Raw genomic sequence first — 16,017 nt, forward strand, 5'->3', positions numbered from 1 at the left:
GTCCAGGAAGTGGACAGTGACAGTGGCTGTAAAGCATAGCTGGTGTGTGATGTCACTGTACTGCACAGTTAAATAGGTAGAGATGGTGAATTTTACACAATGTGCATTTTACTGTAGTAGGGAACAGAGGAAGCCCTGAGTGTGTGACACCCTGAGGGAACGTATGTTGTTGACGTTGGCACAGCCATGCCAAGGACCCCATAGCCTCAGACTCACTGGGAAAATGGAAAAATCACCTCCAGTCCCCAGAGGCTCAAAGGACACTAGCAAAGCCTTCTTTATGTCTCAGTACAAATATTGACATTGTGCCCAGAAGATACCCACCATAGCTTTCTCTCCTTGGATATTTACAGGCTGAAAACTGCTCCCCTACAGAGGCTGCTCTGACTGAGAGTAGCTAACCCACCTCCATATCCAGCTCTGTACTATAAACGCCGTCTTCTTGTTCCGCTATATGCAATAACCCCTTCTTCTAGTCAACACTATATTATACAGATGCTGCTCTTCTGGGGTGCTACAGTGTCTCCACCAGAGAGTTCAGTCCACCTCATCTCAGCTTTTCTGTGTGCCTGTCTTTATTGCTTCACCATCCCAGTTGGGTCTGCCCCTGGAGCATACGGTCGTTTTTTTTTTTTTTAAATCGAAAAATCACAAATGCCACTTTCACAAACAGTGAGTGAGACGCAGCTCACCGTAGTGCTAGCGTGTAGCATCCTGGCTGCCGCTGGCTTTCTCGAAGGATGTAGGCACCCTCCACGCCTCCCAGAAGCTCATCAGCCTGCTCCCGGGAGATGATCCCATGAAACCTGGAGGGACAAAGTAGTCACTGCTCTGAGCACACTATGTACAGCTGTACAGCGTAGGGAATAGGAGGACTAAGCTAAAAGCCATGGTCCCTGGGTATCCACTGTCTCCAGTGGAATGGAGAGGGGTGTGCTTATGGCAGGTCTTGAAGACCCTCTTGGAACTACCTCTCTGCATTCCCCCAAAGAGTCACAAGCATGGGAAAACACACGGTCCACCTGGCTGTCTGCTACTGTGTTTGCTCTGGGGCTGAAGTGAAGATGGAAACGAATACTAGGTTATGGCTCCTTTCAAATAATGGGGAATAGCAAAAGAGCAATTACCAATTTAGCTTTCAGCTCCAACACAGAGAACCATGGGCTATCCTGATTACAAACCAACACTTATTGATTAGCCTGCTTCTGGTGCTGGGCATCGATAATTGTAGAGGTCCATTCTCTGCAAAGATGGGCTGGCTAGAAGCCACATTCTTCCAGTCTTTTACATTTGAAAGTAATTTTTTAGGTGGGTGTTAGGAAAAAGAGCCGCTTTTCTGTTCTCTTCCTCACCTCCATTACAAAATGAACACATACACAGAGGGGCGGGGTGTCTCTTCCGGCTTGTCAGAGACTGCATTGGCCTTCTGAAGTTGTCTGAGGCCTAGAACTCAGAGAGCGACTGGTGGGGGTGAAGACCCATGGCTGGGTGATCTATTTGTCTTTCTACGATTAAGTAAAGACAAAGGTTCCCAGCCATCACCAGCAATTCTTTGTTTTGTTTCATCTGTTTTGAGACGGTCTAGTGTGTAGCCTTGGCTGTCCTGGGGCTCATATAGACCAGGCAACCATGCCCAGCTAGGATGACCAAAAGGTCCAGTAATCATGAAGCTGAAGCCTTTCTGGGGATGAGGATGAGAGAGAAGGCCTTGCATTAGCCAAGAGAGCATAGGAGGCGGCCTTAAAAGCCTCTAGGCTGACCTTAGGAAGAGAATGGCTTGTGTGCCTTTACGCCTTGGGCCATCCCCAGCCTTCTCTCCGGAAAGGGTTCTGAATGAACCTCACAGTCTCAGACTGCAAATATCTTTGCTAGCTGTGGTATTTGCCTGATGCTAGATTACTAAGGAAGTCAAACAGAGCTGGAGCTGAAGTGCAAAGTAGAATGTGGGCTGGGTTGGAAGGAGAATAAAAATGGTCTTAAGAGGGCTGGAGAGATGGCTCAGTGGTTAAGAGCGCTGCCTGCTCTTCCAGAGGTCCTGAGTTCAATTCCCAGCAACCACATGGTGGCTCACAACCATCTATAATGTAATCTGATACCTTCTTCTGCAGATAAAGCACTCATATGCAATAAATAAAATAAATACATCTTTAAAAAAAAACAAAAAGAAAAAAATGGTCTTAAGGCATTTGGGCTGAGAGGAACATCCACGTCTAGAGAATGATCCCTTTCGTTTTCTGACACTGCAGTAGGGGGTGAGGATGCTTCTCCTGACTACTGGGTTACGAGGTTCAGGGGTTCAGCTGAAGTGTACAGTCTTTGACACCTAAGTGTTTATATTGCATCAGGATAGACTGTGAAACAAATTGCTGATGGAGAGCCTCCTAATCTAAACACTATCCTGGCACCCAGAAGCTGGTTCTGAGGCGAGCACTGCAGTACAAGACCCTCCCCCTAGCCCACCTTAGCGGGAACCAGACACCTGAGGGTGGGAAGGAAAATTCAATACAAAGATGTTTGATCAATTTATTCTTCTCACTAAACTCTCACAACAGACATGTGATGAAGACAATGTTCAAGAATATTTAATGGTTAACATTTGAATGGCATATGAAGCAATATCTGATAAAATTACTAAAACAAAGAAAGTAGAATACATACTCTCTTCCATAATATTTTGGTCTGTTTTCCACCTATATTAAAAAGAAGAAAAGTGTTAATAATGCATTTGGATTCAAACCATCTAGACAAAAATGAGATTCAGATAAATAGCTAGAGTCCTGGTTGTACTTTTACTATAGATTCATCCTCCAAGTCAGAGATCCATGAGGCTTTGGAATTAATCAACGCATCCTCATGGATAGGCTGACCCAGAATGATAACATTTCTATGTTCATTAGGCTCATTTTCCATCTCAACCAACCAAGTCAAGCCAATAAAGGGTTTTCAAAGAGATAGATAGCATTTTTCCCCCCAAAGGAAACAAAGTGTTGCTCATTTGAATAGTAGGGGATTTATAAAACATTTTAACTTCATTCTAAAAGACAGATACTTCTAGCATGAATAAAACATAAGCATTTATTCCAGTCTTCATTTAATTGTTTTGTTTTGCACTTATAAATAAACAAGGGTTTGCACCTGGATTAAAAAAAAATAAAAGAAATATCATTTTTTTCTTAAATAAAATTGGTATTCTAGCAGTCGCCTTTATTTTTCAACAAATGCCTAGTAATGGGCCACAGTTCATTTTATATCCAAGGCATAGCATACAGAGGGCATGACTGAGATGACTGCATCAAATTTGATCACATGTGTCATCTATCACATAAGAATTTTGTGTATCAGCTTGATAGGATATGAGCATAGATTTTTCACATTTGGCTCTTAGTCCTGCTTCAATTCTTGGGACAGTCCAAATACAGTTGAATCATGTAAAGGTAGAAGTCTTATTGATAGTTGCATATTTGGGAATTATCTTGTGTGTATTCACTGGTATAGGATATGAACTCGGCAGATGCTTTGTGCATAGTCAGTTCTGTCTACAGCCAAATGGACTGTTTTTTCCAACAAAGCTCACAGACGGGCACAGTGGTTGGATTTCCAGCCAGCAGGCAGGTTCCTCACGTATCGCTATTGCCCCTATATCCCAACGGATACAGGGGCCATAGAATTTACAGACCACGAGGGAAGCTTAGAAGGGGAATCCAGGCCTCCAAAGACCACCTCACAAGCTAGCTAGGACAAACTACCACCCACACAACTAATCATCTAGATGCTTCTAAACATGTGTTCTCACCACTGTGCATTTTTATACCTGAAAAGCCCTCAATCAAAAGGCTGCTCATAACTGTTGATCTTTGGGGCGTTAAGTCTACTCCATGTTTTTTTTGTGAAGAAATATTTAAATGATGTAATTAACTAAAGCACAGAGTGTGTGGAGAGGCCCCTTCTTAGCAGGCGTCTTTTCTATAAATGCTGAGTTCTATTGTCACTTCACACATCGATAACTTTTAAAATATGAGTTGAAAACTGTCACAGATATCATTCTATTGGCTTTTGAAGTTCTTACTTACGAGACACTACTGATATTCAATTGCCACGCCAGTGTGTCACAGAGACAACTTAGACGTAGAAAAGCTAATTGACAGTGGGAAAATATCTTGGAGATCTAATAGTCCAAAGTTGGAAATGGTTCATTCTTTAGCAGGGAAAAGTTTTCACTCCCATCTTTATCTATAACACAAGGTACAAAATCCAAGTGTAGCTTTTAGCTCTGTGCCACCTCATTTCTCCCACAGGAGATGAGCCACTAATCAATCTTCTCGTGTGGACGGCACTGTAGGTGAAGCTGCCTCCCAACTCCTGGAATGTAGGCAAGGGGTTAATAACTAGTGAGTTTAATTGATTCTTAATAAGACCCCAACTGCTTTTGGTTCACTCATCACTTAAGAAAATACACACCACATGTGTTAGGTTGAGGGCCCTGTGTTGAGGAGGCCTGCCATTGCTCATGCAGTGATGGCTGAGCAAACACAGGGAGGACACACCTACGAAGAGCTCCTGGCTTTTTGTGCTCATAGCATGTGGGGAATGCAAGGAGAAAGCTAACATAGACTACCAAACAGGGAAATCAATAATAAGATCTTGCCCAGAGGAGACTGTGATCCAAGTGAGGAACAAACTCATTAGGTGTGAAACCACTAGACCATAAACCAGGAACACCAAGTCACAGAGGACCCTGTGCACATGGAATGGAGCCAGGGAAGAGTCCCCAAATGTCGCCAGAGAAATACAGTAAAAAAAAAAATGTTACTCCATCTTTCTCAAAATTCGAATTTGGGTAGGCATCCTGCTTTTCTTTATCTTTTCTTCATTTGGGAGCTTAACACAGGAGGAGAGGAAAGATGGGCGCAAGAGAGGAAGGCAAGGATGGCCCTGCCCCTGACTACAGCTCCCGCTGATCAAAGCTGCCCTGATAACAACCGGATCCAGTCTCATTTCCTTCCTCCTCTCTGTAGCTCTTGGGAAAATGCATACTTGCAATTGTTCGTGTAAAGGATAGAAAATGGCCATGTCTAAAACCATCTTTTTATCCTTTAAATTTTTTTTTTTGCTGGTAGAAGTCTCAGCAAGCCTACACTGCAGCGAGCCTCAAACCAGCCCAGTGCTTACTTTTTAGTTAAAGGGCCCTGGGCAAGCCATAGAGCTTCAACATTTCCTTCAAGCTGGATGGTAGCAGATCCTTGGATCCAGACAAAACACTGTTAGCTTGGTAGGAAGACTCAGAGGGATAGGATGCTGTTGAATGAGCCTGTTAACCTCTACACTGTGGCCCGGTAGAACCCAATATGCTCTCTCAACTGGCGTAGCTCCACTAGCCTTTTCAGGTGTGCGCTCTCTCTCTCTCTCTGGGATATATCATGTCATGTGTCCATGCCCATGGGTGCACTTTGAGGCCGGGGCCAGAGGATGACATTCGGTGTCCCACTCTACCACTCTCTGACTTATTTTTAGAGACTCTCTCACTGAACCTGGAAGGTTTGTTTTATTTTCTTTCCTTGTTGAGAGAGAAGTCTCCCATGTTTCCCAGCCTGGAACTCCTCAAATTTAAGAACTCTACCTTCCTCAGCTTGCCCTCTGCGCCCCCATGAGTGCTGACCCCACATCATCTGCCATGATGCCCAGCTTTTTTTTTTTTAGGATTTTCTAAAGCAGCAGTCATGTCTTTCCTTCTTTTCACTTTATTCTCAGGGTCTTCTCCATGTCTGGCACAGGGTAGAGACACCACGCCTGTGAACCTCATACAATCCTACAAAATGAGTTAGGCAGCCAGAGCCTATATGCTACTTTCACGGCAAAAAGTACCAATTTGTTGCTAAAGTATCCTGAAGGATCGATCCAATTTCCAAATGTTGCTAAAATCCTCTTAAATAACCACTGAACACTGTGATACGAATTTGTGTGTAATATGAAACATTGTCGGATTAATTTCCTAATTGTTTAACATGAGTAATGCGTATGTACACCTTTGTGAGGTAAGGAGCTGAGCAGACTGGGCATGCCATCACCTTTCTCCACTGAGTAGGCACCATAATAAAAAATAAGCAATGAAATACTCTTGCCAAAGGTATGAATTTCACCCCCCAACTGGAACACAGTTGGCATGCCCTTGGGTGTACCACAGTTCCTCAGAGGAAATGAAGGGGACTGTGCTCTCTGTTTAAACTCAGGCCAATCAGGGCAACACAGAGCTCTGAAAGATGCCTCTCTCTACAGGCTAGCACTCTCCTACTCAAAATATCATGGGAAAGGGTGTCACCAGGACATCAGGACCAGAGAGCCGTGCCCTCACAACTGAGCTTGAATCCGTACTTCAAAGAGGGGTCACAAAGTCTTAGCATTTTAGCAGGCACCTGAGAACTTGGTACCACAAGTTGCTAGCTGAGGAAAGATGGCGGCCAAATGGCTAGCAAGCCATTGTGGCAGATAGTTGGTGTTCAGGGAGCAAAGAGCCAAGGGCTGAGCAGAAGTGGTCTCTCCTCACTGTGACCCCCACCTACTACATGGCTCTGGGGAGGTTATTAAACTTCTCTGCATCTCATTTTCTTTAGTCTTCCATAATACTGGTGCTATCAAGATACACTGTTTTAATATGACAGCTTCAGAGATCAGAAGAGCCGTTGCTTATAAAAACTGTGAAACTAGGAACAGTCCACCGATGGTCTTGAATTACTGAGTGCTACTGTGTACTCTGTGTTTTCTGTACAGTGTCTCGTTAAGGCCTCTCTAACACAAGAAGGTAGTGAGGACTCAGAGTTAGTCCCAGCTTGGGAATGGCACTTTCGACCCCAGCGCTTCCCTGCTGTTCCAGCAAAGGCTAAAAAAAATGTTTAGGCTTTGGTTGGCTCTCAAAATTCTTCTCTCAAGCTCCTTGGCTTCTCTGGAGGACTTGCGGTTCTCTTTGATGTGGATGAGCACCTTAAAAGCCTCCTCCCCGTGATTTGAATTCCATCTGGGAGTTAGCCAATGAGAACTTTGATAAATTTGCCTCAACATCCGTCCTGATATTCCGAGTCTTGCATCCTTTTCCTGTTACTTAGAATTATATTTCTTCCCAAACCACCAGGTTTACTCCCTGACTTATTTTGCTAATTTTAAGGCAGACTTTTCAGCAACTTGCAAAGCCTGGAAGAACATTCTGGTGACAGCTGCACTGTGAGAGACAGGAGGTATAATCCGTAAATGAGGTTCTTTATAGTCAGATTACTGTTGCTTAGACAAACACACATTCTTTTATATTCAACACAAAGACATTTAAAGAATATCACTGAGTCTTCTGTAAACAAGGTTTCCAATTGTTGGAAAAAAAAAAAACAAAGCTTTTAATCCCTCAGCAGCTGGTATATGTTAAGTTTATACTTCACAGAAATAATTTTAAAAAACCGGATTTAGGAACCTTTTGCATGAGACAGCCAGACTGCTGGTTCTCTGAGATATGGATCAAATGTGAAAGAAAAGGCCTTTGATGGGAGCTTTATACTGGTCATACTGGGGTGAGTTCACACACAACAATTAAAGATGGTTAATTCCTTTCTAATTAGAAACCAAAGATCTCTGCTGGAAAGGAAATACAATAAAAGCCTAGTAATTTTCATTCTAATAACTCAAAGTACATGGTATAGAGTGAAAACTGAGCACACCCAAATCCCCCATATCTTTCTAGAACCCAAAGCCTTATTTTCCCCAGGGCATTTCTTTCTTTCTTTCTTTCTTTCTTTCTTTCTTTCTTTCTTTCTTATTAATTTATTCACATTACATCTCAATGGTTATCCCATCCCTTGTATCCTCCTATTCTTCCCTCCCTCCCTTTTTCCCCTTACTCACCTCCCCTATGACTGTGCCTGAGGGGGACTTCCTCCCCCTTTATATGCTCATAGGGTAACAAATCTCTTCTTGGTAGGCTGCTACCCTTCCTCTGAATGCCACCAGGTCCCCAGGGCATTTCTTTAAGCTTTCTGAACCTGAGATTGGGCCCCTAGAGATGACTCCCTTCTTTCTTGATGAGAATGTGGTGCAACAGTGCACTGTCCGGACGCTGAAGAAATGGCGCAGTGGTTAAGAGCATTTGCTATTCTTGCAGGGGACCTGGGTTTGTTTCCACCCACACTGTGGATTACAGATCAAGTCCTAGGGGATCTGATGCCCTTTTCTGGCCTCTATGGTCACTACATATACGTAGTGAACACACACACGTGGAAGCAAAAACACTCATACACATTAAATAAAAATAAATCTTAAAAAAATAGGGGAAAATCTGTCTAGACTTTCTGTGATCAACTTCAAGAAGTCCCTGTGGCTTTTGCTTGCTCTGTGAGCACACAGTCAGGTAGGGTAAGGACTGCATAAAAACACTCTGCTAACGAGCAGACACACAGATGGACCAAAACAGCTCTGTTTGGTTCACTTTCTACCATTAACTTCTTTTGTTAGATTTTTTTTTTCTGATAATCTGGTTTAAAAATTAGTGATACTTATATAGAAAATAAAAGACTTTTTCCTAGACCAGCAGGTCCCAGTTGTGAAAGGCATGACCCTGTCTACCCCACACACCCCAGGCACATTCAGTAAAGGTACAAGCAGTGTTGGGTGTTTTGAGCCTGCCAGTGGGGGGTAGGCAGTAGCTTCAGGTCCGTAGTCTGGAATGTTGATGAACATACCACAACATGTCCTATCTAAGAAGCCCATATTGAAAAAAAAAACTGAGAATAAAACAACTTTACACTTTTGACTATTTTCAAAAAAAGGTTATTAATAAACCAAAGTTCAAGTAAGAAACAAATGCCTTGAATGCATAAAGAAGAATGGAGTTAAAGGAAGGTAACAGGAAATATTTATTTTGGAATAATACAGGCCTAAAAGTATATTTAAGGATAGATAATACTTATAAAACGCCACCAACAAATCACAGCAGCACAGATGAACATGACACAGATCAGACTGAAATGTTAATAAGATCAATGAGAAAGCCTACTCCCTGGCTGGAAAAAGTATACATGCTGTAAGGTGTAAGGAGCAAATGAACAAAGACACTAGAGGAAATGTTAGGGGGTGGACTAGGCACACTAAGGTCATGCGCACTATGCGCATCTGGGTGCCCACTGCAGGAGCTCCCAGCTGTTGTGGGACGCCTTTGCAATTTTGCCCTAGAAGGTGGTGCTAGAACAGCCTCCAGGGGTCAGTGTCCAAGCACAGAAGACATCCTGGAATCAGTGGTGGAAGCGCTTGATAGATGTTTTAAGTTGATAATGACAGAGACATGATTGATATTGATTTTCATTCAGAATTTTAGACCCACCAAGATAGGAAAGACGTTTTCTTCAAGGATGCCAAATACAAATAGCCAAAACACTAAGAATGTAACATTTATGTAATTCCTGATTGTGTCATGGTTCTTGCTATAAGTAGTTTACTGTATATATGTGTAATAATATAAATGTCTATGTAAAAAAATTTTTTTTAAGATTCATCTACAGTGGGCCTCAGGGAAGTGCTGCTTTCCTGGAACTCACTAAGTAAGCAACAGTGGAGCCCACATCATAGTGGGGGAGGATGTGAGGCCCAGATTTCTTATGTGCACATTTGAAAAGTAAAAGAAGAGCAATTGCACCCCAACAAGCACCCACACACTGTACCCTTCTCCTCAGGCCTGGTGACCCTGGCCAAGAGCTCCCCTACGGGGCAGGGCAGGGAGAAGGAGAGAAGGAGGCACAGGCTCCTTCAGTGCACAGGCCTTAGTTCTCCCAACATGGAGCCAAGCAGAGGCTTCACTCCCGTTGCGCATGAGCAGAGGACGGCTTGTAAGGCTGCGTGACCTGAAGGTCATGAAAAGGCGTGGGGGTGACATACAGACGAGGATCTGGTGGAGGGGAAGGGGGGATTTCCAAAGCTCAGAAGAAAATGCAACCCCGGAAAACACTGGTTCTGCTGGAGTCACTGGAGTGACCTTCACGTCGTTAAAAATCTCCAGTTCTGTCCATTCTAGCGGATGGCGTAGGAAATCTGCACGCCGCGGCTGGTGTCTCGGCATCTCTGTGAACGCCCAAGGCTCCCGGGTACTGTCATTCCGAGTGCACCGTCTCCCATCTTGCCGTACATTTCTCTTAGTTGCTGTTGCGGGTGTCTCTGTCTCTCCATGACCACCATCATGAATCTAGTCTGCTCGTCCACCAAAAAGGGTATTTTCACTGGTCCTGTCTGAGCTTTCCTTGCCCTCAGATCTGTTTTATACTCAGTTAGAAAAGACAAGCCTCATCACATTGCCTAATGTTCCAAGCCCTTCACAAGGTCCTCACTGCCGGAGGGGAAACCCACGCAACTTAGTGGGGTGTTTTTGGATCGCTCCACTGGAGCGTAGCTTTTCCTCCACTCCCTTGCAAACACTGCACCAAGTGAGGTAACCTTGACCCACAAAGACAAACGCCTTGTTCTTTCTGATCTGTGGCTCCTGGCTCTGAATCTTTAGATTGGAGTATCTAACCTCAAGATACTGAAAGAGTAAGAAGGGATTAAGGGGCGGGCTCTCAGGAGGGGGTTAGTAGGTGCTATGAAAGGGAGAAAGTGGAGGGGGTTCCAGTGGAGGAGGAGGTAGTATAGGATGAGAGGTAAGGAATGATAAATAGTACTAAGGATGTTTTAGAAACTCAGGGAAATATTTTATAAGCTTACTTAAAAATACTAAAATTCTCTTTCCCTCCCCCCCCCCCCCCCCGTGTGTGTGTGTTTTAAATGGAGTTGCTTGCCAGCATTTCTGTCCTTCTGCTACTTCCTAGAAGCAGGTATCATGGTTTAAAATAAGGAATCTTGTAAAGAAAAATCAAAACCCAGGATTTACTACTCATCTTATGATCTGACCCTAAATCTTTTTTTTTTTTTTTTTTTTTTTTTTTTTTTGGTCTCACGTTATGCTTCTTCACTTGCTTGGCCTTCAGTGCAAACACGAACTCAGACTCCTGTCTGGAGAACACGGACTGGCAGTGAGAAGCTATCTCAGCCCTTTGTTGGCGTGTTCTTCCTCAAACTAAACAGCCCTTGTTCTCCTAACCTGGGTAAGGAGGCTCCACTTGCAGTCCTTAGCTCATCTTCCCTCTTCTCCTCTGGCCGTCTTCACATTTCCCGCGTTCCCCCTAAGGCCAAGGAGCTTGAAGAGAATCAAATCAAAGGGAAGAAGACGCTGCCACTAACTTTGGGGGTGTTGGGGGCAGGTCGGTGAACACACTTGGGTAAGTCCTCTCTCCTCTTAGTGAATTCCTTCATTCAAAGCTTAATGCATGGCCAAATAAAGAGAAAGGAGGACTGGCGGAGTTCAGGATGCTGTCAAAAGGAAGGATTCGTCTAGTGTTAGTCTTTTTTTGCATATACAGTCCATTCTGGAGGATATTCAGGCAACCCCTGCAACCCCAGCCCTATGACATTTTAATTCTGAAGATAAATTCACTGTGTATCTATTATGTTCTGTGAGCACATCTGCGATTTATACTTTTAAACAGCCCCCCCTCTGTCTCTCTGTTTTTATATCTCTCTGTCTCTCTCTGTCTCTGTCTCTCCCTCCCCACCCTCTCTGCCTGCCGGTCTGTCTGTCTGTCTGTATGTCTCTCTGCATACTATGTAAAGATCAAGTCTTTCCCTTGGGGAATAACAGTGCTCTCTGAGCATTCATGGTCCCGTGAGTTCTTCATGCCTTTTACATATGTGTATCCACAAAGCTGGTAGGCTGTGTATCTTTGGCTCTTTCTCAAAGGGCAGGAAGCTGCAGCTCAGAGTGCTCTTGTAGCTCAGTAGAGCCAAGACTGAAGCCCCACCCTGCTTTCAGGTCTGGCACTTGTTTCTCTACATCACATTGATTTTATGCAGCCTAGACGCTTGTTTTCTTATTTCTAAAAAGTGTCCAATGCGCTGCTTCTAGCATAGGCACCTCCCCAGGAACTCCACAGCACAGTAATGAATGAAATAGTGAGAGTATTCATGTATTAATCCTCCCTTCTGATGGCTGTGAATTCCACAGTATGGGTTCCTGAGCGTGGCCTATGGGCTTCCACTCCCAGCAGACACAGAGCCTATTACCTGCCTGTCAGGGCCCAGCACCCCCAGAGAACACTTTGCTTCTCAGCCTTCTCTGCTTGCACAAATAATCTTGGCTTTCTTGATGCTTTTGTGTGGAAATCTTCATAGATTTGGTTGAATATATGCAAGGCTGGGAGGTATTCACAGCGGGCATGCCCACACTCCCCTCACATTCCGTAGCATTTTACAACATTTCTATTTGTTCATCTTTTATCACCCATCAATCCAAAGTTTAAAACTGTTATGTTTCAAAGTAGAGGACTTGGCACTCTTCTTTGCGAATGTTTAAATGCCAATCATTAATCTGCTTCAGTGGCTTGATTAGACTTTTGATAGGAGGTGATTCTGGCTTCATTCCCCAAATTAAAACCAGTATAGTTTACATGTCCAGGAAGTATCACAAATGACAACTGCACCCAGCCTTTCCGTCCTCACTTTGTCTAGCATGCTACAGGTGAGCGAGAAGATGACTGAATGCCTGCTGCTTGCTGCCGGCTTGATCTTCCTGTCAACGTGCATGTGTAAAGCACGAAGGGCTGGCTGCTCCTTCCAATGGCTGGGCGTGAGGTCCTTCCTCAGCTCCAGGCTGCATTTCCCTCCATCTTCACAGTGTTTGGGAGAGGGCAAGAATGAACGTCACCAGTACTTTCTGGGCACAGCTGCCTCCAAACTAACCACTTTATATGTATCAACCCACTCTTCAAAGTTACTGTTGGAGCACAGTTAGTGGCCAGCAAAGTTCTCCTGGAAGAGTTGAGCTAGGAAGAGGTCAGGCTTTGAGGACCATACAGTCTCTTTTTAAAGGACTGTTCACTCAGAAACCAATGAACATCGCTACATTCTCACAAAACTTAATACAAAACCATTCAATGGGTTGTTTACATGCCAATCTCTCTGCTAGGCTAACAAAGGTGGACACCCCATTAACAAAAATCTAGCGCTAAACACAAACCATGAAGCTTTCCATCCTGTCTGGGCCTTTCTACCTAATGGTGGGCCAGTCCTCTATGTGTGTGCCTGCCTTTCCGTTTGCTGCATTGAGAGGAAGCCATCTCTAATTTTTTAAGCAGGATATGCGGAGTCGGCCTAAGTTACTATGTACTAAGGCAAAAATTGGCTGGAGTATACATGTAAGCAGCAGGGACCACAGAAGCACAAATGAGTCATGTATGTGTCCATAATTGGGGAAGTATTAGAGATGCAGCATTCAGCCCGTTGTTGAGAACTATGGAACTTCGAGGCCCAGAACTGAGCAAAGAGACACCCAAGGAGTGTAATTAAATACTTGATAAAAAAAAAAAATAGCCAAGGAGACCCTGGAACAATTCATCATGCAATCGATGTGTAATTACCTAAGAGGACACAAGGTGCTGGATGCCAACCAATATGCCTTTGTCAGGCTTTTCCTGGGTTATTTAATTTCCTTCCACAGGAGATAGGGAGATGACAGTGGCCCATGTAAATCAGAAGGAAGGAGGAGATACCATCACTAAAGTGAAACTCGCTGCTCTGTCCAACAAGACTTGGAGATACAGTGTGACTTAGAGCTGATGTCACCCAAGACTGTGACTGGGAAAGGGCATAGCCAGAGGTTACCACTCACCAGTGGCTCAGAGTCTACAGAGAAGCAGGAGCCAAGCAAGGGAGCGAGTCTGAGAGCACAGCTGGCTTCTGTGAGCAAGGCAGTCATGTAAGTCCCAGATGAGGAGATGCTCATTAGACACTAAGTGAAGGAGTTAGGATCTTGGGTAGGCGATGGGGGGAGGGGGGGCACGGAAATGTTCGTCAAAGTATTCCTGGCACAGTCACAATGAATTTATTATTCGTATTAAGGCAAAGGCTTTCTCACAGCAGAAAGGAATCTAGCAAGGATGTTTTATGCCTAGCCACTGATAAAGAAAATATGTGAACTATCCCCAAAGAGGCGGGGTTCATAAGAGAATTCTGGAAATATGAATAAAAATGAGGATGATTGATTAGTCGTGAACTTGAATAATTCTGTTAACTTGTAGTACAAAATAGAATCCGTAGTCTAATGCCAGAACAGGTGGAGGCAGGACCCTGGGCTGAGGCAGGCCCTGACCACAGATGCTATTTGCACAAGGATTCATATTTGGTCTCTACCATGAGAGAATATGGGAAAGCTAGGCCTAGCACATTAGAAAGGCAAGACATTTTTTTCAAGGGTAGAAATAACACATAGGAGGCAGGATACATAGCAGAAACAAAGAGTACCGTGGGATGCCTCGATGCCCACTTTGAAATCCATGAGAAATCTAGCCCAGAGATGGTCCATCAGTATCAAGAGGCCATGCACTCTCTATGCCTGTGTCCTTAGGATATAGGGAGGATGTGCCACAGAAAGCAGAACAAAGCAAGAATAGTCCTGAGGACACCGGTCCTCACTTGAGACAGGTGGCTGACCTCCTTACTCAGCTGGTCCAGGTTGGGACAGACAATATGCATTTCTGGTGGGTTCCCACAGGAGGCCCTCCCCTCATCCTGGAATCACACTTTTGAGAGGCACTGTGTTAGAAACCCTGTCCTGGCTGCAGACTGTCTGGGCAGGAATGAGCTGTCACCTCTGCTGTGCTGTCTGTCCCCATGGGAGGGCTGCAGGGACCAGAATAAAGAAGCTGTTCCGCTCAGGACACGGGAAGTACCTTCCACAGCACCAGAAGACTGACTCTAAACCAACAATCAGAAGATATTTAGGGTCATCGCATTAATGTTGGGAGTGACTAAAACTGCACTATCTACGTTTTTTTCTGATGGAAAATAGTGAGCATTTGAAATTGGTTTTTCAAGTATTAAGACGCTTGGTTAGCTAGACCACATTCCCCTAGGAGACATGGCTCATCAGGGGCAAAGTGCACTTTTCCTTAGTCAGCATTATTTCTCTGTTACAGCTTAACCAGGAGAGGAAAATTCTGGAACCATGTTTCAAACCCAAACAGTGCTGTGTTTTTATGGTTCTTGCCACTTCCCTTCCCCCCTCCCCACAGCCCCCTCCAGTGCCTGAGCCACAGCATGGGCTAAAGTAGGAACTTTTCTTCCTCCCTCCTTCCCTCCCTCCCTCCCTCCCCCGTGTCTGTGTCTGTGTGTTGGGATGTGGCACAATTGATTTCTGTTTGCATAATTTATCCATGTATGTGGTACCTACCTAGTATCTTCACAAAGGACACTAGGGTGGTATCCTATGACCCAGTTTCTCCTCCAAACGTCACTTGTCAGCTCTGTTAAAGTTGGAGGGGGAAATTCAAACCTCAGGAACAGCCTGAAATTGGCTTTCCAAAGAGCAGAGCTTTTGCACTGTGCCTCAGTGTGTCACTCCTGCCTCACCTCATTGAGCGGGGGACGGAAATGGGTCGTGCTGTCCCAGGCTAGGAAAGGGTGACAGGACACACACTGTGTTATATGATGTTAACGGTTAGTTTTTCTTTTCTTGGAATAGTTACATGCACTACATTAGTGTGACTGTGTAACAGTGGGATACACAGATCCCAGTTAGATTTTAATAAACAGAAACCACATATGAGGTTTAAAAAATCTTCTAGAAACTTTGCCTACTGTGAGTTGCCCTGTGAGTGGTGGGCCTTCATTTTCCTCTGGCTGATTTCACTTCAACCTAAGTATGGATACACTGCTGTTCTGCTCCCTTCCAGCTTCTGCCTCTGTGTCCCTTGGCTGTGAGCTTCAGGACTACGCAGCAGTTAGGCCTCCAGAACTCAGGCCCACCCTTTTTGAATTCACCTCAGAATGACTGCGTATCTCTCAGATGCCCCTGTGAGTATGCAGTACCTTAGAAGAAGGCCAATGTATTCCAAAGAGAATAAATTCTTGTTTGAAGGAAGGGATATGAATTTGGAAAGACTAAAGTATTTTTTATTAACTGTATTA

The 16,017-nt window shown here is 44.3% G+C and overlaps 1 protein-coding gene across 5 annotated transcripts in view; it reads right to left on the bottom strand.

The window, feature by feature from the left end:
• The window catches only part of CHN2 (chimerin 2), a gene marked incomplete at its 5' end in the record, with an annotated part of 258,748 nt that overhangs the window by 77,206 nt on the left and 165,525 nt on the right, over nt 1-16,017 (bottom strand). For all 5 annotated transcript variants that reach the window (XM_084787591.1, XM_084787592.1, XM_084787594.1 and 2 more), the window contains 2 exons: nt 693-806; nt 2,659-2,690. In XM_084787591.1, the coding sequence (XP_084643717.1) occupies nt 693-806; nt 2,659-2,690 (146 nt within the window). The remainder of the gene's footprint in view (nt 1-692; nt 807-2,658; nt 2,691-16,017) is intronic.

Source organism: Acomys minous (assembly GCF_964271855.1).
Source record: "Acomys minous genome assembly, chromosome: 6".
NCBI classification, from domain to species: Eukaryota; Metazoa; Chordata; class Mammalia; order Rodentia; family Muridae; genus Acomys; species Acomys minous.